The sequence below is a fragment of the Corvus brachyrhynchos genome, unplaced genomic scaffold (assembly GCF_000691975.1).
Source record: "Corvus brachyrhynchos isolate BGI_N302 unplaced genomic scaffold, ASM69197v1 scaffold191, whole genome shotgun sequence".
NCBI lineage: Eukaryota > Metazoa > Chordata > Aves > Passeriformes > Corvidae > Corvus > Corvus brachyrhynchos.
Genome location: NW_008236487.1, coordinates 1,786,187 through 1,810,401, shown reverse-complemented (window position 1 = coordinate 1,810,401; position 24,215 = coordinate 1,786,187). Strand labels below are relative to the sequence as shown.

Sequence of the window (24,215 nt, the reverse complement as noted above, 5' to 3'; positions counted from 1 at the left end):
CTGGGCGAGCCGGGGCGGCAGCACAGGAAGAGGAACTCGGTGTGCCTCGCTGCAGGGACGGACCCTGCTCCTGACCCGTGCCGGACAGGGCTGGCTGGCGAGGGAGAGAGCCGCTCCCTCGGGCAGCAGCTGCTGGATGAGCTCTGGATGCCAGCAGGAGCAGAGTCAACAGTAAGTGAGTCAGTCTCACCACGGATAAGATAACACTTTCTTTAGGATGTTTCCTTTTCTAAGCCCAGAGCCAGGCCTGATATGGGGCTGCATCCACCCCTGCTCTGTTGGCTGCCCCAGCACGCCTTCATCCCCTGGGACCATCTAAAGGGCATGAGGATGTCCTCCTGGGCCACAGGTGGAGGAGAGGCTGGAAGCAGAAGACACATGCACAAGCAGGGCCTTTCTGTGTAATTCGCATAGGATTATTTCAAAATGTTGAGCCTTTCTCCAGCCTGCTTTGCTCTGGAGAGATTGGCGTGGAGGGTCACTAAAGCCTGGTGTTGCAGTTGTGCTTTTTGGGGGGAGGGAGGGCTCGCAGAGTTCACATGTGCCTGTCTCCTCTGATCTCTTACTACTCCCATGGTCTCACTTCCATCTTCTTTCTTCTGGGATTGCAAGGAAAGGACACACCTCTGTTCCTGCAGAGGAAGCCTTGGGGTTTTCTGCCCATAGCTGGAATATACTAAAAGGGTGCAACAGGATCTTCTCTCAACTGGAGGGAATCGGGATCTGATTAGCTCAAGCCAAGCTCCTTACTGTCAGCACAGCCAGCACCTTGGCACCAGCATCCCTTATTCACTGGGGACTCCATCCCAGCTGGCAAGCAGAGTTCTGATGCCACCGATCCCCCATTCCAGGGCTAGACCTTTGCCTTGATGTGCTAATCTGATCCAAGGAGCAATGTCTCTTCACCCTACCCAGCCATAGGGAGTGTGCTGATACATAGGGAGTGAGCCCTAAATTCAGGGGACACTGGTACCAGGTGCTCCTGCCAGTCCTGAGCATCCCATTAACCCCCTACTCCTGCAGGATGGGCCAACAGCTTCACATCCCATTGCTGAGGTGTCACCTCCTGACCTCTGCTAACGCTTCAGTCTTTTCTCCCTGTCAAGGTGCAGCTCTAAGATGAAACCTCCATCTGGGCAAGGCATAAGGCTGGCATACCTTCTCCTGAGTCTGGCTTCCCTCTGCCTTCCCACCCCTCTCTGGAAGGACCGGGACTCCCTGATGCAGGAGGAGAAAGCCCATCAGACAGGTGGCAACTTGGTGCTGAGTAGGCAGGAGCAGCAGCTCAGCACTAAGCTCGTAAACCTCAAGAAGAAGGAAGTGGAAGCAGCCATAACTACGGGACAGTTTCCTCCAAGCATGCACTTCTTCCGGGCAAAGAGCCTCATTGATCAGAGCACGGTGTTCAGCATCTTAAAGCGCATGCCAAAAGGTAGGCTTGGCTTAAGGAGTCTCATCTTACTCATCCTTTCTCACCTTTTGCTTTCTGAGCTGGGACAAAACACGAGATGTGGGAGACAAGCTTATGAGAGCTGTAAATTGTGCTCATTGGGTTCCAGGAAAAGCCCTGACTCTGAGCTCAGGGGCGGGGTAGGGGGAGAGAGGAAGAGGGGGATGGATTGGATGAATACCCATTTCCAGCAATTGTGGCTTTTGGTTTAACTTACAATATGGATCCTTTAAGTCTTTCAAGAGTGGATAAGGGGCAGAGGAAGCAAAGACAACAAGAAATAGCAGACATCCCCATTTACTCAGCATGTTCCAGCCAGGGCCTCTCTTTTTCCCACATATACATTCCACAAACAGGCTACCAACCTTGTGTTGTTCTCTGTCTTAGCCAAAAGTGTTGTATCCCCCAAAAAGTGTTTCTGCAGGTGGTTCTGTGGCAGACCTGGAAGTCTACTGGAAAGTCTGGGGGCACTAGAGGAGGAAGGGGCTACCTCTAGCACTGGAAGTTTCTTTGCTTGTTGTGTACAAGCTAAAGCCTCTGTACCTCCAGCACTTAAGGTGGGCTTCTAAAAGGGAGAGGAGCAACTTTTTACATGGGCAGATAGTGACACAGCCAGGGGGAACAGCATTGAACTAAAAGAGGAGAGATTTAGATTAGAGTTTAGGAAGAAAGTCTTTACTCAGAGGGTAATGAGGCACTGGCACAGCTTGCCCAGAGAAGTTGTGGATGCCCGTCCCTGGAAGTGTTAAAGGCCAGGTTGCTCAGGGCCCCATCCAATCTTCCCAACTTCTCCCTCACTGTCTCTGCTGTGGGATGCAGATCCCTGTCTTGCAGCATCCTAATCTGTTACCATAAATGATTAGTATGTCAGAAATGCTGTCATCCTTTCATGGCTGAATTGAACAGTTAGGAATTTAAAACGCCCCTCTTCACCTCCAGTGTCACTGATACCAAGTGGGAGTCAAAACAAATAATTAACACTCTTCAATCCAGGTGATGTTAAAATGGGTTCTTGGAATCTTTGCAAGGGCCATAAGCTTTCAGGGCCAAGATCACATCCTCATAGCTGTTTGAGTAGGACTTGAGCCCCGGGGAGTTCCTGTTGTTTCAAGCACTATTGTAATTCCTGTTGCTGTTCACATCGGGAAGAAGGTGACATTGGCAGCCAGAGGAGGGTCAGACAGCTGCAGCATGCCCAGTCTGGTGCACCAGCTCTGCTGGGAGCTGCAACCACAGCTCCTCAGCATCTTTACAGCCAGACCCTCTCTAGTGGGAGATCACAGACATTAGACTCCATATTAGATTAGTCCACTATAAATTACAGTCTTGAACCTAATCTAATGTCAAATATATACCAGTCTTGTGTCTTGGTCTTGCTGTTCATGGTCTCCCTTTACCCCTAAGGGCATCAAAGCTGTTTTGACTAAGAGGTCTCCCCTAGACTAATAAAATACATCTCTAAGACTTCAGCTCTCACAGTATCTTCCCTTTACAAAGGTGAAGCTTAGTTCAAGTACCGATAACATCAGGAGTCTTTGGAAAAGGAGAGATTTCAGCAAAATGAAATGATAAGGAAGGTGAGCATGCAGAGGATGCTTCCTGTGCCAGGAAGACTGGCAGTTGCCAACATACTGCACAATAACAGAGTGTCCCAGAGGCCCTTCGTGCTGGCCAGCAGCAGATGCACAACGTAAGCGAGCATGCTTTTGGTAAAGCACAGAATAAAATTGTACTTCTGCATCTGAGTGCAATTCCCCAGTGTAACATGGTCTGGGATTTTGGTGTATGCCAGAGTTCAGAGAGCTGAAAGAAGAGACACGGACTAGACACAAAAATTGAAGCTGGGATCCAAACAGAGCTTTGCTTCAGGTGTGCTTTAGCCAGCATGCCTTGTAAACTGCTGCCTACTGTGAGAGTTCCTCTTTAAATCAGTGCAGCCGGAGCCAGCTCACAGCAAAGTCTGTCTGAAAGACCTTTAATAACTCGGAGCATTTTCCATCCCAGTGGAGAAGCAGAGCTCCCTATTGATTTCCCCCCTCCCTGTGCTCCCAGGGAGCTGTCACGCTCTGCCTGCCCAGTGTCTGATGTGGAGGGGGCCATGTCCTCCAGCCTGGGGGAGGCAGAGCAGCCGTGCAGTCCTTGCTGGGAGAGATCACTCACAGCCTTCTAGAAGCATTTCCAGATGCCCCTGGATGGGCAAACAAACTGTTATCACGTCAAACCTTCTCCCCAGCCGCCTGGACTTATCAGGATGTCCTTGTCCCCCACCAGGTGCTGTCCTCCACCTGCACGACTACGCCATGCTGAGCGTGGGCTGGCTGGTGTACAATGCCTCCTACCTCCCCGACTGCTACATCTGCTTCACCCACACGGGCTCCGTGCGCTTCCGCTTCTCCAAGCCGAGCCCTCCCCACCCTCTGCCGGCCCAGTGCTCCCAGTGGCTTCTGCTGGAGACCTACCGGAGACAGCTGAGCAACGTGACCGAGTTTGACAGAGGGTGAGTGAAGAGGGGTTGGTGCTCCACGGCAGCATTGTGTGTAGCCAGCAGGGTCATCCTGGTCCAGCTTTCCCGTTTGCTTGCTGCTCTGGAAGTGAGGAACTCCGTTTAGGGCTGTGCACATGAAAAAGCAAACAGCAGTATAAGAGCTTGATGGCTGCTGCTTTAAGTACACCAGGGACCTTAAGAACTGAATTCTTTGTGCACACTGACACGCTGGGGACAGTGGTTTAAGTAGATTTATGAGACCTGTCCCCACCTCAGCACCCAGGCTGGATGGACTCTCAATGTGGGACAGGGCTGCACGGTGCCTCATCCAGTGAGGTATGCAAAAACTGGATGAGGAAGCCAGGAGCTGAAGAACAGGCTCTCCCCAACAGCTCAAAAGTCATTTGCAAAGTAATTGTTTTCATTCAGAGCAAGAAGTTGGGCAAACGACTTATGTTAATTACTGCACTGGCAAAAACCCCTCAAACTTCCCAAAATAAAACCCAACCCAGCTCTCCCTCCAAACACCAAACTTGTTTTCTGAGGACTGCCTTTGAAACCCCACTGGCACCCAGCACCTGGAAGCACGAGGCATTCCTTCCCAACAGGACCCTCAGGCACCAGGAACTGCAGCTCACCCTCCTGGGCACAGGAGCCCTGCCTGGTAGAGCTCCTTCCCCCCAAACACCCTCCTGCTAACAGAGCTTCTGCCCTTACAGGCAAGGCTCCTGCAGATGTCCAGGAGCTCACACAACTCCCCAGAGCATCACTCACCCTCCTGCCTTTTATCAGGACCAGGCTGTTCTGAACCACCTAGCATTTAATCACTTACAGGTGGCTGGCAAGAGCCTGGCTCCCCCTCCAGCCAGTGGTGATGGGAAGACAGAATCCTATCTCCCCATCCAGGGGCCATTGATCCCGGGACAAAGCCCCGCTGAAAAGGCCAAGAGGAAGCCTGCAGTTCTGCCGCGGTGTGTGGGGGGCTGGAGAGAGCACGCTAAATAATGCATGAAGGCAGACACTGAGCGATGAGGACAAAGGAAAATATTGAGTAGCCATCCATTCAGAGGGCACCGCTGTCCGTGGCGCTCCGGGGGCTGGGGTCCTGCAGGAAAAAAAAGAGTGTGGGGTGTCATGTAATGACAGACAGTATTGCCATGCCAACACACAAGGAGAGGGCTGGATTAAGGCAGTGCAGATGACCCTAATTCCTGCATTCCCGAAGTGAAACTTGGTGGGTTTTACTGCAGTGCTCTTCAGTGAGGTTTTGTGCTCTTAAAGAGAGACCTTTTAACTCTTAGTGAGCTGGTATCCCCTCCACGTGGAAGCTGTCTGGGCTCTGTGCCCTGCAGATCTGGGAAGAAGGTCAGGTTGAGAAGCTGAAGCTTCCAGACTCGTGGCATGGTATTGCCTTCCCTCCCCAAAACCAGCAATGGGCAGGGCAGAGGGGTCTGACTCTTGAGGGCATCCACCATCCCTCTCTTATGGAGGTCCAGAGGGAAGGAGAAAGTGATGGCAGACCCTGCGCTCTTGACCTTTTGTATCCTGAGGCTCAACTGCCTTGACACGTGATGGACGAAATAATATCCAGTGAGAAGTCACTCATCTCTGTCTTCCAAAGAGAAAACTGGTTCTCCATTAGCTCCCTTCCATTTCTGCTGGGAGTGATGAGGAAGGAAAGATGACAGCGCCAGCTCTCTTCAGCCTCACCAGGAGACCCATAAATCATGTGCAAGAGATTGGATTTTGAAACAGCTTCACTTCCTTAAAGCCCAAGCGATTGCACTGGGCATTTAGAACTGTCTTAGGAGCAACCCTTCATTGCACTTGGTTTCAGTTGTGTTTCCGTGGCGTGATTTTCGTGATTCCGTGACTTTCTGGCAGAGGCTAAAGGCCAGGGCATCCTGTACACCTGGGTGACTGGAGCTGTGCATTGTGCGCTTCCCTCTGCTCCTGTGTGGAAACACTTGTTTCCAGAGGCAGTATTGCCACATTCCTCTTCTTTTGTGTTTGTCTGACAATGTTTAGTGGCCACAAGTCAGAGCAGGACTTCAGAGTGGCAGGCACTGCACAGGGCACAAGACAGAGCCCTGCTGCAAGGGTCTTCCCAAATGTGGAGGGGAAACCAAAGCAGAGGCCAAGGAAGTGATTTTCCTCAGCAGACGTGTGCCTGAGCCAAGTACAAACTTGGATCTCTCGCATCCTGGGTGCTCACTTACCCATTTGAGTATGTTGTCCTTCATTTCTTCTCCTTCCGTGTTCATCACCACAAAATCACAGAGGAGCCATTGCACATAATGTGCAAACACACCAACAGCAGCCACACTGAGGCACTTCCCCTCCTATTTTCATCTAATCCCTGGGTACTAGTCTAGGGGTTAGGAATGTTTTTGGCCGTCTGGAAATAGGTCTCTAGCCAGGAATAGGCCCCAATCTGTTCTGCTTCTCAGTTTCTGGAAACTCTCCCAGTCTCTTGAACATGTGCATCCCAGGCTACCTCTATCCTGCACTCCTCTTTGCCCTTGAGCACTGACAAGCTGAGAGAAAGCAGATGTCAGAGGAAAGAACGGATGGATAGTTGGGTGGTTTCAAGGAAGTGTCAAGGGAATATGGCAGCAGGGAAAGGCTCTCATGCAAGACAGGGTGGATCAGCAAAATGTGAAGGAACAATGGAAATGTTTCTGAGACACTACACCTCTTTCACCTTACAGCATTTCTGACCAGGAAGGGGCGGAAGAAAGGGGAATCTGCATAATTTGTGCTGTTTGCATTTTTAGGTACATATACATATGTGTGTGTGCTTTGGAAGGGACTCCTTTTATTTGTTTCCCTCAAGAGAAAGTCTAATCATTCCTATTCAAAACACACATCTCATGGGCCAAGACCCTGGAGTATTGTGTTACTGGTAAGCTTCCAAAAGGATGCTGTTAGGAGAGCCAGGAGACCGTGGGCCAAGGGACAGCGAAAGGAAGGGAATTTTGCTTTCATACTTAAAAGGAAAAACAATCCACACTTATTTTCTTCACAATCAATTACGATACAGGAGAATGTCATTCTTTCCCTCAAGAGGCAACGTAATGGCTACCATCTCTAAAGCAAGAGCATGCCCCCGGATATTTAGGGAAGCAGCATTGACATTCCAGATATTTGTAAAATACCACCGCACACCCCCCGCCAGCAGCCCAAGGATTGAGGCTGTGCCCAGCAGAGCTCTCTATCACCAGGATGAAGTCATCTGTGAGGGAGCTGACACCACGGCCGAGGCTGCAGGGACAACTCCCCTGGGCGCTGGCGGCTGCCCGGGCCGCCATCACCTTCCCCTCTGTGTCCTCTGACTGCCTTATCTCACAGAAAAATAGGGCAGTGTGTGCATTACGAGGGGAAAAAAGGGAATAAAAACCCACTACAGAAACAAAGCACTCTGCTCCCTCTACAAGTCTCCCCTTGGGGAGAAGAAGAGGGGATGAGAGAGAGCTAGAGAAAGCGAATGAACCACATGTGACAGATGTTAGTCACACTATTTAATGCACCACTGGAAGACATTTAGATACTACGGTGAGGAGAAGGGGCATAATTACCCATCGAGAACAGAAAGAGAAGCAGGAAAAAGAATCCCTTTAAAAACAAGGCAACAAAACCTTTCACTTCTGTATTATATAGCACAGGAAAGGAAAACGGGGGAAGAAAACCAGGAAAAGAGAAAGCAAACCCACAGCAGAAAATAAATAATCCTTGGCTGGTCATTTTAGCTGTGCCCCTTTGGGCATATGCATTGCAATAGCATTGTTCAGTGCATATATGACATGACATGGAAGGCTATTTGTAGTCTGCACCTGATCACTGGCAAAGGCCCATTCCAGAAAAGAAGCAAAAAAAAAAAAAAAAAAAAAAAAAAAAAAAAAAAAAAAAAGTATTTATGAAGCATTGGTTCATCTGCATGAGCTACTGATGACAAAAACCCCCGAATCCTTAGGACATTATCTGGTTATCAAGGATGGATCACTATTATGCAATAAATCTTCAACAGTTGTAAGGATCAATAATCAGTCTCAAAGGGAAGGGGATTATAAAGAGGAGCACAATTTGATTTATGTGCTTTTAGGAGCAGGGTGTTGTGGGGATTTATTGCTGTTTCTAGCCCAAGAGCACAGGCTAAGTAAACGACCACGAATTTGTACAGCCAGATTTAAAGGCAGGGAGCGGAGCCCTGCGTGCGCGCATCGCTGGAGGAGCCGAGTTCTCACAGGACAAGGGGAGAAGGTGGTGGGAGCCCGACTAACCACCCATCCTTATCTGAAACAGAGCTGCCTGGAGTGGCGAGAACGGGCTTGCACGGCCTTTTGATCCACGGGGAGGTTTTTCCCTCGGTGCTCGCAGCGCCGGCGGGAGCAGCCCCGCTCGGCTCCCGGCTCCGGGCAGGTGCTCTCCGCCGGCGTGCGGAGCTGGAGGGGAGCTGCCCTTCGGCCAGGAGGGAAGGGGAAAAATCTCTTTTCCCCAGCTCTTCCCACACGAAACCTCCCCGGTGAGCAGCAGCACACCCTTTCTGCCGGAGGCTGCCTCCCTCTCCGCAGCTCGGGCAGCTGGATCAGCGCCTTCCAAGATGCTCCCGGCTCCTGCCTTCCTGGTTTCTGGGGCGATGCCGCGGTGTCTCCCACCGCTGCGTGCTCTCGCTGCCCACCCCTTCCGTGGTCCGGCTCGGTCTTCTCCGGTTGCATGGATTACTGAGCAGTGGTTGGGGTTGCCCAGTGTCCTGTGATAATGGCACCAAAGCCCCCATTGTAATGCATGGGAAGGCAGAGCCCAAGTTGCTGTGGAAACCTTAACTCTGAATTTTCCTGACTGCTGAGCATTTAAAATCTCATCCTTAACAGCAGGAGCATCTCTTTACGTACAGGTTTGTTCCTGGCAAAGAAATTAACAGAGTGAGGGAGAAATGAAACTGCAGCCCCTGGAAGAGAATCCTTAGAGAGTGAAAGAGCAGGCAAATCCTGGGGGAATGGGCTCTGTTTTATGGGCAGGATGGAGGGATTCAAAAGGCATATCTGCCCAGCATGTCTTAGTTTATGAATTTGGACCAGATCACATTTTACGTCTGTAGGGGGGCTGTGGGGGTTTAATTCCATCCAGTGTCCTGGATGAAGATAATAAGATCACAAATCAAAGCCACACCTCCCATATAACAGAGCAGAGCACTGCACGAGGATGGGGGCCAAGACATCAAACAGGAAACATTATTAAAGATCAGTAGCTGTTCTTGAGGGGAAACAATATACTCAGATGAAAGCTGAAGCATGGCTGAAAGTACTTCTACCTAAACTTGCTTAGTCCCTGACACGAGATAAGCACTGTGCCAGCAAGAAAACCGATCTGTAGGTGCTGTGATGGCTTCCATTTCTCCACCCAGGAATGAAGTGAATCACCCCTGCATTGCCATTTAGACTTTGCCCACTGGTATGAGAAATTTATTATGAGCTACTCTTCAGGTGGAAGAAGGGGGGCTTTTGCCAGAGGCAAGGCTTCAGGTGGGATGAAGGCTATCAGCTTGCCAGAGGGTGGTGGTGTGGCACAGATGTTCACCCTGTCCTAAATGCAAGCTGTCACCCACAATTACATAATCTTGTGATTTACTGATTCCCTTAAACTCTGCTTGATAAAACAACCCACTGTCTCTCTGGACTTCCAAAAGAGGCTTATGTGCCAGCTGAGTGTATGGAGGAATAAATACATTTCTGTCATGCCAAGGAAAAGCCAGGACTGAGATTCCTATCAGCTGTTTCCCTGAAGTAGCTATCAGCAAGGCAGGCAGGGCATCAGGTTTGCTCTCACTGGTGGGGAAAAATGATTTCTGATTCGGAATTGTTTTCCCCTTGCCTTTTTCAGATGGCATACTCTGACAATAGAAAGGTACCAGGACAACTTACGTGCTCAGTAGGCAGGTTGGTGGTGGCCCAGCCCATGGCATCTCCTGTAAACTCAGTCTGCCTTTTAGGTACTGAACAGAGGGTCAGGTGTTGTAACATTTTATGTGCATTGAAGATTCTTGGGAAAATATGTTGTCTGCAGGAGTAATGTGCATGCCTGCTTTCAGATTAGGGATACCCTGGGCAGCAGAGCGTAATTGATACAAAAGCACCATACTTGCTTTTGTAACTCTATTCCTCCTCAAGATTTTGCCCTTGAGAAAGGGAGGGGCAGGTCTTAAACACCTACTCCTACCCTGCTTATAGCTCAATGTGTACCATATGAATTCTGTACCAGCCATTAGAGGAGTAAATACAGGTGGCAGAAAAATGACCCGAATGCTTCCTCATTGCACCAGTCGCTGTTATGCCTGTTGTATTGCAGTGCCAACAGGCTCTGTTTGTTCTCCTCATTCCTTCTCTTCTCCCTTTTCTATAGCTTGCTGAGAAACCTGACCCTGGTGACAGATGCCCCTGAGCTGGCCTACCCCTCTCAGGCTTTCATTTGGAAAAGATTTGAAGAAATCTTTCTCACTGCCTCTGGACTTATCTGCTATGCACCTGTGTTCAAGGCCTATTTCTACCAGGGGCTGCTGGAGCTCTATGAAGATAACATACAGTATGTCGAGATAAGAGCTATCCTGCCCGCGGTACGTGGGGTTTGGCTTCTCTAGTAGTCTTTTAAATCCCTTTTTCTCCATAACCTTTCTCAAGCCCTATCTTGAATTTAGTTTTTGGATGTTTGCCTACCTGCCCTTCTAAGGATGCTGGAAAACCTTGATCATATTCAAAAGTCTTTCTTGGAGATTTGCATAGGGAAGGGCTTGAAAGTGAGGGATTCTTTGTTCTTAATGGCTAAGGGAGATACCTGCTGTGACACCAGCACAAAACTACAGTGTACAGTGAGACTGGGAGCTGTGTCAAAACCTTGCTCATTGGGAAGATGCAGCTCAGTTTTGTCTGCACCAGAATCACGTGTTCTGTGGCAGCTATTCTGAACAAGTTTCCTGTCTTGAATAGAGACTTATTCTGGAATAGTTTATGTCATTTTAAACCCTCGGCTTATTTCAGAATGATTGCTCTGAACAGGCGAGTTAATCAATTGGAAAAACACAACCTTCCACAATTTGCAGACAACTTAAAAATTTAGCTGTGTGTCTGAAGTATGAACTGCTCCTTTCATTGCTACTAACACCAAAATCTGCTGGTAATGGTTCAGGCGTTTCTCCCTGCGTGTCACCCAGAGCTGGTCAGATTGTCCTACAAACCTACTCTGCCCTAACGCCTCCCCAGGCACCAGCAGACCACACCAATATGTGTTCCCACTTTCCCAGTGACAGTTTTGTCACTGCAGACATGCCTTTCCCATACAATTCTCCAGCCCAGCTCCACGCAGGACTCCATGGGGGTGGGAGTTCTGTCAGAGGGGCAGATGATTTACCAAAACAAACACTCTGGGTCTGCTGGTCCTCACCACCCATGTTCTCAGCAGTCCACTACAACGGGACTGGAGCTGCTGTGCGAGGTCCCTCCAGCAGCACCTGAAGGACCAGGTGGCGGTGGTTCGTGCCTGGGAATGCAGGTGGCAGCTTGCTGCTGGCCCCACGGCATCCAGCGGATGCACCAGCTATGCTGATGTCCTGCTGGCATCCCAGCTCCTGAGCGTGCCTGCCAGCAGCTTCCTTAGCTCACAGCCCATGCATGCCATGGCTGGTGGGCTCCAGACAGCTGCAGAGGAATATCTGTGCCCCAGCAACCACTGCTGCTGCTGGGCAAGCCTTCACAGCCACCCCGCCAGCAGACAGGCAGGTGCTGTCACAGGTTTGGAGGCTGATCTGGCTTTGTCCTAGCAGCTGGGGAGCGGGGCTGCTGACCCTGCCCTGCTGCAGCTTGGGCTGGCCCCACAGCAAGATAGGGCTCAGTCTCAGGGCTGCAGGCCACTGCTCTGCAGTGCCTGAGAGGAGAAGGATATATTGCAAAGGGGGGGAAAAAAAAAGGGGTGTGGAGAAGGCCACAAAGTTTACGTGTGTCTTACTTTGCTGGGGGTTGCCGTGAGCCGGTTGCTCAGAACTCAGCTGCCACCTGTCTTTGGGATACCTGGAGAGAGAAAACAACAGCAGTGTCAAAATGCCTGTGCTGTGAGGCAGTTCGAGCGCTGGCATCCCCTCAGGCCACCCAGGTTTCCAGGCCAAGAGTATCTGCCATGGTACAAGTGCGTGGGCCTGACTGGAAAATACCCTGCCTTTTCCATCAGCCCTTAGACACGGTGGTAAGCCCTTTTGACGAGAGGCTTGGCAGGGAAGATTCGCTTCCCATCCAGCTCCTGATGCTGGCGGTAGCCGTGGGAGCCTGCAGAGCCCTGGGGCTCGCTCGCAGCCGGCAGCTGACGTGCTGTGAGCTCCAGGCAGGCTGCCTGCAGCCCGGGCACCACGGCAGGGAACACCAGGAGCCGCACCACGCTGGGATGGAGGGCAGTGTGGGCAGCGAAGGGACAGCTAGGCTGAAGCCGGGGTGAGAGGGCAGGTAATGCTTCGTGGTGAAAGTCAAGGTGAGCAGGGTGTGATGGGAATAGCAAGATGCTTGTGTGGCTGGAGATCCTCCACGAAGCTCGGACAGCAGCGCTGACACTGCAAAAGCTCTCCTTGCAGCAAAGCCTGCCAGAAGCGGCCCCTGAGGTAAAGTAAATGAAAACTGGGATTTAGTGCGAAACAGCAAACATTGTGGAAAAGCCCCCTAAGCCCAGCTGTGTTTGCAGATTCAGCTGTGTAAAGTCTCACATTCCCATGGGCTGCAGCTGGGGAAAATTCCCTCTGAGCATCTGCAGCTGCCCCACGGCTGCTGGTGCCTGCAGGGGGGACACCCTGTTGTGTCGGGGTGCGGGGCTTTGCGAGGGGCATCCTTGCACGGGACAGCTCCAGAGAGGAAGTTAGGGGGTAAAGTGGAGCAGTTGAAGGCTGGAGGAGAAAGGTGACAGAGAAAAGAATGGTGAGAAGGGTGAGAGGAGAACCGATGGAGTGGTTTCAGCCACTGTCTGTGAGTGACTCCAGGCAGGGCCTTTGTGGGTTCGTATCAGTGGGGGCATTCAGGGTCTCCACCCCTGCTGAAATCAGGGCAAAAGCCCTGAGAAAAGCCCTGAGAACAGCCCTGGTAGTGAGGAACCTCCAGAGCAAGTTGATGAGAGAGAGCATGCCAAAAGGATTCCTTTTCCCAGTTTGCAGCCAGAGACCTGGGAAAGCATGGCAAGACTAAATGACTGACTCAAGGTCATGAAGCAAACCTCTGGCGGAGGGGAGCAGAAGCCCAGCTCAGCTGGTAGCTTATGGAGCTCAGCCATCGCGTGCCTTGGGGCTGCCTCGGCTGACAGACTGCCACTGCAAGGCACAGAGCGTGTGTGAGCCGCCAGACAGCTGGACAAAACACTCCAGCATTTGATACAGACACGAGTAAGAGGTCACAGTCTCGGCTGGGTACTCAAGGGCGCTTGCTTGCCACGTCTGAACATGGAGAAACTCATATCACATGGGAGGGAGGAAAACCATTCCTTGGTTCTTGCCAGCTTTTAAAGGCTTGGAGAAGAAAATGTTCTGCACAGATTTTACTGCTTTTGTTTTCCTGCCCTGCTCTCAGGACCATAGCACTTTGCTTCTCCCAAGGTTTTTGTCAGTTCATTTCTCCCACCTTCCCGTAAAACACCTCTTCTAACCACTGCTTGTCACGTGCTGTTCACGCTGCAGGTGTATGAGCTGGATGGCACCCGGCACAACAAATCGTGGTCTGTGGCAACCTACCGGGAAGTGACCAGGCAGTTTGTGAAGGAGCACCCAGACTTTGTTGGAGCCAAGATTATATTTGCAGCGCACAGGTAGAGGCTGAGCATGGCTAAGAGCGCCTGTGCCATGTCGGAGGCAGGCAGAGGGAGGACCGGGCCGGGAGAAGCAGCGCTGAGGGCTGGGCTGGAGTGCCACAGTTGGTTGGCAATGTCCATGTGCATTCATAGACCCCGGGTGTTGACTCCTGAAGCATTCCCTGGCATGTGTAAAAGGCTGAGGGTGAGAACTCATCTATATAAGTCTGTGTACGTGCGAAGCGAGCAGGGTGAGCGCCAGAGGAGCGTCCGTGAGCCCTGGCAGCGGGAATGAGCCAGGGCAGGGCTGCCTGTGTGCGTGTCCAAGCCGTGCCTGCTCTCTTCCTGAGGCTGGACTCACTCCCACTCCGTGCAGAGACAGCAGTGACAGCAGTGCCCGAGTATGGGCACTCGGTGTGGCAGAGCTCCCCGTGGGACCCTGCAGGCGCTGCTCCCCGGCAGCCTGTGTACGGGATGTTCGTGCTGCTGCCCGGGCAGGCGGGCACAAGGCTGCTCTCCAAGTCAGCCAGATGCCATGAAGTCATGTGAGGTGATGCTCAGCAAGGACAGCAGACCTCTCAGCAGTCTCTGGTTTGGCACAATGAGCTTTCCAGTTCAGAGCTGGCTTGCCTCTCTGGCCAGCTTGGGGTATGGACACAGTCTGCAAAATGCACTGAGAAGTTTAAGTCTGATAGGGCTGGAAGAAACCTAAATGTAAAACTCTCTTGAAATGCAGTTACTGTCTCACCTCCCAACAAAACAGTCGGGAGGAAAGAAAAACAACTAAACATTTTCTCTCCACACTGCTGTGTTCCCGTCCCTGCTTGGTAAGTGGGAAAGCCAGTGAGTTAGACAAGCATGCCTCAACTCAAGTGACAGCAGGGTCTAGCCAGGCATTTCCTGGTCATTCATGGGTTTCCTTTCATAACATCAATTTTCTACTGCCGTTCCTCTAGAGACCTGAAGCTGGTTGTCAGCTTCAGGAGCAACTTGCATTTTGGAAATGCCCCTGGGGGCCCCATTTCACAACTCAAACCCCGACAAGGCAGGCCCACGGGAGTCAGCTTCTGCAGCACTTTCTCTCTCTTGCTCTCTAGGATGCTGAATGTTTCCCAGATTAAAGAAGCCATCGTCACTGCCATGGCACTCAGAGCCCGCTTCCCAGACACCCTGGCAGGCTTCGACCTGGTAACTGTATTTCTTCTGGGGCTTCACATGAACCCCTGGTGTTACAACCACATATATACCATGGCATGTGTTGTATACCAGAGCCAGAACCTGCGCTGCCACACTGAAATCAGCATTAATGAATTGCAAATCCTCCAGCTTGGGATTTTGTTCGGTGTAATTGACAAAATCCCCTGAAAGAATCAGCTCCCTACCCCACAGCATTGTAATTTCAGCACAGCTGGCACCTCATTTATTAGGGCTGCAAGTCCCTCCATCTTCCCAAGCATGCTCAAAAATACCTTTTTGCCTTCCCCCAGGTTGGTAATGAGGATGAAGGTCATTCTTTATGGGACCTGAAGGATGCCCTGACCATCCCATATTCCATGGGGGTCAACTTGCCGTACTTCTTCCATGCTGGGGAGACTGGTAAGCATGAGGACTCAAGGCTTGTTACTGCTGGCAGAGGCAAGACTGAAGTCTTGCAAAGAGCAGAAGCAAGCCTGGCTTGCTTGCTGGCTGTGTCTATAGGGTTTGTGTGTGTATACATGTGTGCATAACCAGTTTCCCCTATGCTTCTCCCCATATCAGTTTGGAGCTGTGGCATTCCCACAGGACCCCTCCCTTACCTACTCCCTGCTTTTGACTGTAGGTGTCACATTGCTCAGCATCTTTGACCTGGTGTGACAAGGAGTCACGTGTAAGAGTTATTGCTGGTAGCCATTTCCTCCTTGGAACTGCACTCACTTCTCATCCACAACAGCAGCAGAGTGCCCCAGCCATTATTTTACATTTTAAGGTGAAATAAAGTTTGAGCCAGGCTTGAGGCTTAACTGAACAGGCTCATCAAAGTAACTGATGTACCATTCATTCCTGGGGCAATGTGTTATTATTGGCAACGTATTATTCAGTCTGGGTGGGTGGGATTTATCCTGACCACGTGTGAGAGCCATGTCTAACTTGTACCTTGTGTGTTGCACGTTGACATCTACAGAAAAAGTGTGGTTGGTTACCCTGGGCTCCCTTTATAGCCACAGGCAGGAGCAAGCACTTGTAAGCCACAATACATCTCATCCTAATGCACAGGCCAATAATTATCCCTTCTCTCCATTGACAATTAATGGAGTCCAGCATAATTAGCTCAGCTGTAAGAGCAATACTGTAAATATCCAAAGCCAGGTGAGATGAGTGGGTATCTCTATGCTGGGCCATATCCGGGGCAGATTTAGATCCCCGTTTCACTGAAAATGCAAGTGGAAACTCTGAGCATGAGCAACCCTCTCACCTCACAAGTGGGACATCTATTAACAAAATCATCTAGCAGTTTGAGAAGTTTTATTTCCTCACAGCACTGCAGTGACTCTTATCTGTCTCTGCTCAGACTGGCAGGGCACCTCTGTTGACAATAATGTGCTGGATGCATTGCTACTGAATACCAGCAGGATTGGCCATGGACTTGCTCTCACTAAACACCCAATAGCCAAAAGTTTGTCTCTGAAGAAGGATATTCCTGTAGAAGTCTGTCCCATCTCCAACCAGGTATGTTGTTAAAACCTTAGGTCTTGTGGCTGGGTCATTGGAAAGGGGTTGACCATAACTGTGAGGGTCAGCTGGGTGCCACCTACGAGTTTTGATGCAGACAGGCTGGCTTAGTTTCCTTTGCACCACCTTTTACCTCAGTTTGCTACGCAGACACACACACTGTGAGTATATATAAGGCTTGTAATGCCAGTCAGCAAAAAAGAAAATTAAATTCCTATTCAGAGGAACTTGGGAAGGCAGTCCTCCCTAGTGGAGATGAGGCCCAGAGCCACAGAGGTGTCTTAAGAGACATAATTGAAAATACTTCAAAGCCAGGAGGGCCAGAGGCTGAGAAGCTGGGATTGTAACTGGAAGTCCTTGGTTTTGCAGAATTCATAACCAGTGGGAACTCTTCTGCAGCACATTAGGATGGTGCCATTGTCCCCTGGGGGCAGCAGAAAGGATGCTTTGGGTGGAGATTTACTGGTGTGAGCCGTAAGGGAGAGAATCCTGATACCAACTCCACACGCCATGAGCTAAGCATTACAGCAAATGTGTAACCAAAAGATTGCTCCTGAATTGCTCACAGTCAATTGTTCTAAATAAGCACAAGTTATTCACCCCACTGGCCTTGAGGAAGGTGATTTATTTAAGAAATTAATCTCTCTGTATAGGCAATGGAGACAAGCTGGTTCCTCCTGCAGCAGTTCAGAGCAGAGGACACTCTGAACATCCCTCTGGAGGCTGTCCCTCCCTGAGCACACTGACACAGGCAGGTGTGCAGTGTGACCCAGCTGTAGCAATAACCTGGCGTGGTTGTTGTTGTTGTCTCCCACTCTTCCCCACCCAGGTCCTGCTGCTGGTAGCTGACTTGAGGAGCCACCCCGCAGCTGACCTCATGGCTGAGGGGCACCCCATTGTGATCAGCCCCGATGATCCCCCTATCTTTGGGGCAAAGGGGGTCTCCTATGACTTCTACGAGGTGTTCATGGCCATCGGAGGGATGAATGCTGACCTGAGGACCCTGAAACAACTTGCACTCAACTCCATAAAGTAAGTTCATCACCTCTCTCACCTAGTCATAGTAATCATAAGGAGACCATCAGCTTGCTCCCCTTGCTTGCATTTGGGTTTTGGCCTGAATCTCCTCTGCCACACGAGCTGGGCTTTGTTAATCCGGAATCTCCTCTGTGTGTCTTCTCCAAAGGCAGGACACAGGGACCCCAGAGGCTCCTCTGCCTGTGCTCTCAAGTGTCTTTCTCTTACTCCATGCCTCAGTGTATTCCTCCTTTTCCATCCTTTGTGAACTTGCCTCCACCACCTGGTTCTGAGTTTGGGAGAAATCAATCGTATGTCTTTGTATCCCTTGTCTATTTCTGCCAAAATTTGGCTTGCTGCAGTGTTTGCCATGACTTGTCTGGGAAACACAGGAAAACAATTAGCATTTAGTTTGAGTGCTTAACCACTTTTTCTATTAACTGGACAGCTCTGAAATAAAATACTCCAAAAATACTTTGGATATGATGCCCAGGGTCTTCCTGCACATTCCTCAGCTCTTGCCTGTTTGCCAAATCCTGTGCCAATCCTCAAGGCTATCCCAAGTCCCCACATGGCCAGGGAGACAGCAAATACTCTGATTTCCCAGTGGTCTGGACAAGCTCAGGGCACGTCTGAAAGCAGCAGCAGTGCTGTCTGTTCTGTACTAGTCACTGGGTGCTGCCCAGAGAGCCTCCAGCTTATGCAGACTGAGCTGTTTGTCCTCCTGCTGCAGGATTCAGGAGCTGCTGATGTGGCCGTGGTATTTCTTGTCCGAAGTGGGCTCCAGGCTCTTTACACCATGTTACTCTCTGTGGCCTAGGCATGTCCTGCAAGGGTTAATCTCTTGCTGCCTCCTGCCTTTTCATTTTGGTGCTGCTCCTGCTCCTGAAATAGCTGTCCCCTTGTCTCCTGCCTGATACTGACTTTTGTCCTCCTCGCAGATACAGTGCCATGCTACCGGATGAGAAAGCGAAGGCCAAAGAGGTCTGGCAGAAAAAATGGGACCAATTTGTGGCTGACCTATCTGATAGCTTTATAAGGCAGCTGTAGAGAGGACAAGGCTCATCTCAGAAGGCATTTGGCAAGCTAGAGTGAGCCAGACTGATTGCTAAGAGGGAGACTGCTTCTTCCATGTGACCTGAGCAGATGAACGGATGTCAAAGTCTCACCTGGCAGTGGATGACTCTGGTAAGCCAGGCTTAATGGGCTTAAAGCTAAGAGTCAGCTGCACCATCCTGTGAAAGTCATGGACTGGAGGTAAAAGGGAGCAGTGAGCCTTTGTAGCACCCACAAGAAATCCCCCCTCTCAAAAGAGTCAAAACAATTAAAAATTGCCAATGACCAAATCCCGACATCCTTATTCAGGAAAAACACGCTTTCCAATTAGAGTCAGCAGGAGGTTGCCAACACGAGGATCTCTGAATTTTGCCTTATCATTACAAAATGCAGACCTTGTCTGGAAGCAGCTAAGACAAACATCCAACCATTTGGGCCACTGACCTTCAAGAGAGCAAGGACTGAAAATGACTCTTGTTATGTTTAACCCTGGGCCTGCTGCCAAAATAGCATTGCTAGGTCGAAGAACCAGTCATAGGTCTGGTGGCTGCTATTTCAGGACCTACCATGGCTGCAAACAAGCTGGTGGAACTTGCTCCCAGAACATTTAAGCCTGGTTGCACAGTGATCGTAAAGCCAGAAAAGAGGTGCCTCAGTTGCCAGCCGTTTTTTTACTACGAAGTCTTTTCCTGTCCTCTGGTCAAAAGGAAGACAAAACACATTTCAGGTTAAGTCAAAAACATCCTGGCTTCCCAGACCCAGCTTGATTGGAACTATCCCCGTGCACAAGGCCATGTTAACACAGGCATTTATAGGAAACACCTTTTGGTTTCAAGGGGTTCCACTACCAGCCTTTGTTGCCCAACTCATCATGCAAATGGGGCCTTATTCAGCCTGTCAGAGAGATTTTCACCTTGGTAAAGAACTGCTGAGGATATCCACAGTGCTCAATTGGACCTCTGTGGTTTCCAGCTCCTTGGCAAAAAACTAAAACTACACAAGAAATAGTCTCTAGACAAGCAGATTCACTTTCTTAACATCATCATCATCCAAAAAACCCAAAAAATCTCAATCAGGTTGCTAAATATATTCAGAAAATCCCTTAAGCACACCTACCCTAAGCATGCAGCCAGGATCAAACAGCATCTTTCCCTGACTTCAGTACAACTATGCTGGTTTGCATCAGCCAAGGAAGACTTGACAAAAGTTCCTACTGAAAGACATCTCCCTCCTCTGAACCACAGACTTGCAAAGACTGTTTTGTTTCCTAATCTGACCAGCCTGGGCCAATTGGCTCTCTTTATGCTTTCTGTTAATTGTCTCAAGCTGCCTGGCCATAGTGTTTATTTCCACTGACCTTGGCCAGAACACCTTAGCAGGAGGCAAATGCACTTATTACAGAAGTGGATCAGGCTGCACAGCCTGCATGCCCTGTGTTAAATTGCCCACAGTTCACAGGCTGCAACTTCAACTCTGGTTATCCCAAAGGAAAAAAAACCCAACCAAACCGAACACACTACAAACCCCATCACAGAACACAAATAAAATCACAACAAGCCACACGTGTGTGCATTGCAGAAGGCAGCAGCACAAACCCCAGAAATGAAACAGTGAGCACCCAGTCACACACGCCCCTTGCTCACTGGGGGGGTTGAAGTGCCTCACACCCCCAGCCCTTTTCAGCCACAGCTGTCTCTACTCCAGCTCTCTCTGCTCACACCCCCAACATCTTTCTCTGAAGCATTCTGATGCTTTTTTTTCAGGCTGACCTTTCCTGGGCCTGGATGCAGATTAGCTCCTGGGAGGAGCTTTATACTAGAGGAGTAGCCAGAGCAGAGCCACCCTCCCTCCTCCTCCATGGGTGTTGCATACGCAGCTCAGACTAAAGTCCCCAGGGGAGGCTTTGATCATGGCCAGGTTATAAATGCTGACTTGGGAAATGCCTTACATGCAATGCTGCTGAGGAGAATCGCTGCAAACAAGCAGAATGGCTTCCAACCAGTGACCCAAAGCCACGTCCCTCTCAGCAACCTGATCTTTCAGCTTTGCTATATGTGGATGGAGGAGGATCTTTATTTGCCATGAGTTGATTCTCCCCTAAATAAGCCTCTTTGCTGCCAAGGTGAAGCTAGTCATTAGAGAGCCATCGTGGGAGGAGCTGAGCTCCTCAACACACAGGTTGACCCATGCCCCTTCCTTTTTTACCACAGAAGGAGAGCTTTCAGCTCTTCCTGCACGTGGTCTCTCGAGGTCTTGAACCATTTTTTTGTTACCTGTAGTCCTCCTTTCTCCTCATTACCTGCAGTAGTTGCAGGGCTAGAGCTTCCATTTGCCAAATGCTTGCTAGAACCAGTCTACCTGTTGTGTCCAGTTTGTTATTGCCTTCCTAGGAAAAGGAAATTTCATGCTTTCCTGTTGTGCACAATGGCCCTTTACCTGCTTCACAACTGTGCTGTGATGGGGCCAGGTGCCTGGAGCCACCAGTGTGTAATGCTGTTTGGGGTTACAGCAGAATTGGGTTTCTACAGAAATCCCAAGGGTTCAAAATGACACAGGTCTGAGGCACCTTCAGATGCAGCCCTCAAAAAGGTGAACCTTGACTCTGCAGGGCTATGTCTGCATTTGGGACTGGCTTAGCAGCCCCACTTCTGCTGAAGGTATCCACCTCAGGGGTGGGCAGAGGGCAGAAACTTTTCCATCCTGATCATGTATGTCTGTTTAAATGTGAACCTGCACCACACGGAGGGGCTGACTCCAGTGGTGTGGCCTTCCTTAGATCCCTCCTTGCAGTGGGCATTGCCATGTGTGGTGACTGGGGCTTCCCAAGCTTCCTCTGGCAGCAGATGGGTTCCCACCATATTTAGGGCCTTGGTGAGGGTGACAGAGGGAGGGCCAGCCTGCTTTACTGCTGGGAATCTGCTCTTCCTCAGAGCACGCCTTAGTTCGGAGGAAGGTGCAAAGTGAGAAACCCAGCTGCATGCTCGCCTCTCTAACTCCAGGTGTGCAAAAAAGGAGGAATTTAGGCTGGACCACAGCAGTTATAAAAGATCAATCCATTCAGCTCCAAAGCTTTGGGTAAATTTGGCTGCAGGGCTTCAGTGAGACTCGGCTTTTAGCAGCAGTATTTCAAGGGTTTTGCCGCCAGTCTATTCCCTTTTCCCCAGTACCTTGGCTCCCTGCTCACATTTGTTGGCAAATACATCACATATAATGCTTTCCTGCCTTTCTCTTTCAGAAAATAGCCTATAATTAAATTTTTTAACCTGTCTGTATTGTGGGGGTTATTTTTCCTTCTTCTTTTTTTTTTTTTTGTAATTTTTTTCCTGTTAAAAAGAATGGGGGATACTCGGATTTCATGGGAGGTTTTAATCTGGAACATGCAGTGCAGGGGGATGTCTCACATCACTCAGCCTGGAGTGATCAGGGAGTCTGAAATACCTTCACAGCAGGCTGCAAAGGGCAGTTTGATCTGTGGAGCTAGCACAGTGTTAAGCCTGGGTCACCTGGCCAAGACACTACACAGGTCCCCTGTTCCCCCTTCCTCAAACCCCACAGCAGCTGCATCCAGCTCAGGGCTGTGTTTTGATACCGAGACCACCTGACAGACAGGATTTGTGTGTGCTGCCGCTCCTCCCACCACCATCTCTGTGGTGGTTACAGCACAGGAAAATAAAGGGACTACTGAAGGTCATTTAACCTGCTTTAACATGGTTTCAGGAAGGGAATAGAGGGAAACAAGAAGACTAAACGATCAGCCCATTCTTTTCAAAGCTGGCAAGTGCCTTGAGGAGCACCAGGTGACTACAGGGTACAACTTGGGGCTCTTTGCCCAAAGTACTGCTGGTGGGCATGGGAAGAAAGCGCCAGCTTGAGAGAGCTTCAATATCTGAGATAGAAGAGGTGGAGGCAGCCACAAGGGTGGTGGGAGGCTGAGTAGGACAGACATAAAGAGGCAAAAAGAGGCTACTTCAGTCTCCATCCAGACTCAGGAGCAAAGAAGGAGAGCAGAAAATTCATGGGGCTCTTTGCCCAAAGTACTGCTGGTGGGCATGGGAAGAAAGCGCCAGCTTGAGAGAGCTTCAATATCTGAGATAGAAGAGGTGGAGGCAGCCACAAGGGTGGTGGGAGGCTGAGTAGGACAGACATAAAGAGGCAAAAAGAGGCTACTTCAGTCTCCATCCAGACTCAGGAGTAAAGAAGGAGAGCAGAAAATTCGTGGAAGTTTCTGTTACGGTTCCTTCAAGCAGCCATAGCAATACCTGAAGCCTTATGCCTGTTATCTCCCCCATCTTCCTCTCCCTGTGGCCTCTTCAGGTTCAATTTGTTTAAATGGGAGGTGGATGGAGCTTTGTTTGCAGCACAAGTGTTTGCTGCAGAGCATCTTAGACTGCCTTTGGGGCAATTTAGAGAATGAAATGTTTGCCTCCTGGTCACTCACTGTCAGGAAATGGCTGATCCAGCACTAGTGGTTGCTGTCAAAAATCATGCCAGTAAAAACAGAGGAGTAAGAGTAAGTGGTTGAAAACAGAGATAGGCCCAAGCAAGCAGCTGGATCTATCTGTCATGTGAGCCTCCCTCACTGCAGAGGGACTATGCAGATGCCAGATGCTAAGCAAACCCTTCTGGCCATAAAACACAGGGCTGCAGATGCCTTTTCCACCAGCTCCAAATGATCAGCCTGCTTCAGGTTTTCTTCCTGTGTAAGTCTCTGAATTAGTCTCTTTGCAGGTAGCAGAAGGACATTTCTTTGGTCAGAAACTTGTAGCTCTAATTGGCTCAGTCCTTAATTCCTTTCTTTCCAGGCTTGCAGCAGTTGCAGTCACAGCAGGTCTATTGAGTGTTTTCTGTGCACTGAGGGACAGGCAGGTGAAGGGTCTGGCTCTCCATTCTCCTGGCTTGTCATTTTTATCAGGTTGTGTCCTCCCCCTTGGTCATTACAGGATAAGAAAGGCATTTGACTGTATTTTCTCAACCTTTAGCTTGTCCATCATTCCATGAGCAGGCTGCAGCATGGGGAGAGAAGAGATAGACGGTGGGGGGAGGGTTGGTTCAGGCCATTAGAGCCTCTGCAGCAAGGAAAGAGATGGAAGGTACGGCTACTTTCGAGGGGAGTGTGAGAAGGTCAGGAAGAGGGGGGGTGATGACAGGGCTGTGAGTCCAGGGAAAACAAAGCTGCAAAGTTTACACAGGGACCCACGGGAGAAGGCTGTGGGCAACTGTCTGTTTTGCTTGTCTCTGTAGTGAGCTGTGGAAGGGGTGGGAGAGACATCCAAGCACGGTGTGGACAGGGGAAGAAGAGGGAGTCTCCTGTGGGCTGGTGTGAGAAGGGCAGACAGGCGATCCCCAGGGGTATTTGGGGTATGGCTGTTGCCGGATGTACCCGCAGAGGAAATCGCGAGGTCCGTCCACGAACAGCACGAGGAACGGGAAGCTCGTAGCAGAGTCACAGAGAAATTCCCAGCTCTTGAAGGGAAAATGACACAACCGGGCGTTTAGCGCAGGGATGATGGGCTAAAGCCTGCCTGCGGGTGCTGGGGCTCGGCAGCCCTGCCGCTGCTCAGCCTGAGCCCGGCCGCTGGCAAAGTCCCTCCGCGGTGGTTTAAAAATAAGCTCTGCAGCCTGTTGGACAGCCTTGCTTGGAAAAATAAACACGGCAGCGCCGGCAGCCCGCAGCGGAGCGCACCCGCACGCTCC

At 50.3% G+C, this 24,215-nt stretch overlaps 1 protein-coding gene across 2 annotated transcripts; it reads left to right on the top strand.

Annotated features, from left to right (window-relative positions):
• CECR1 (cat eye syndrome chromosome region, candidate 1) lies at positions 1-21,793 on the top strand. 2 transcript variants are annotated; one of them, XM_017726247.1, is made up of 10 exons: positions 1-175; positions 1,107-1,432; positions 3,722-3,947; positions 10,335-10,545; positions 13,630-13,757; positions 14,837-14,927; positions 15,227-15,335; positions 16,288-16,445; positions 17,278-17,480; positions 17,635-18,400. In XM_017726247.1, the coding sequence occupies exons 2-10, from the start codon at positions 1,120-1,122 to the stop codon at positions 17,756-17,758; spliced, it is 1,563 nt and encodes a 520-aa protein (XP_017581736.1). In that variant the 5' UTR covers positions 1-175; positions 1,107-1,119; the 3' UTR covers positions 17,759-18,400. The 2 variants fall into 2 exon arrangements, with proteins under 2 accessions (XP_017581736.1, XP_008642213.1); XM_008643991.2 differs by lacking the exon at positions 17,635-18,400 and adding an exon at positions 18,407-21,793 and having other exon boundaries at positions 3-171.
• Positions 21,794-24,215: the final 2,422 nt, after the last annotated feature.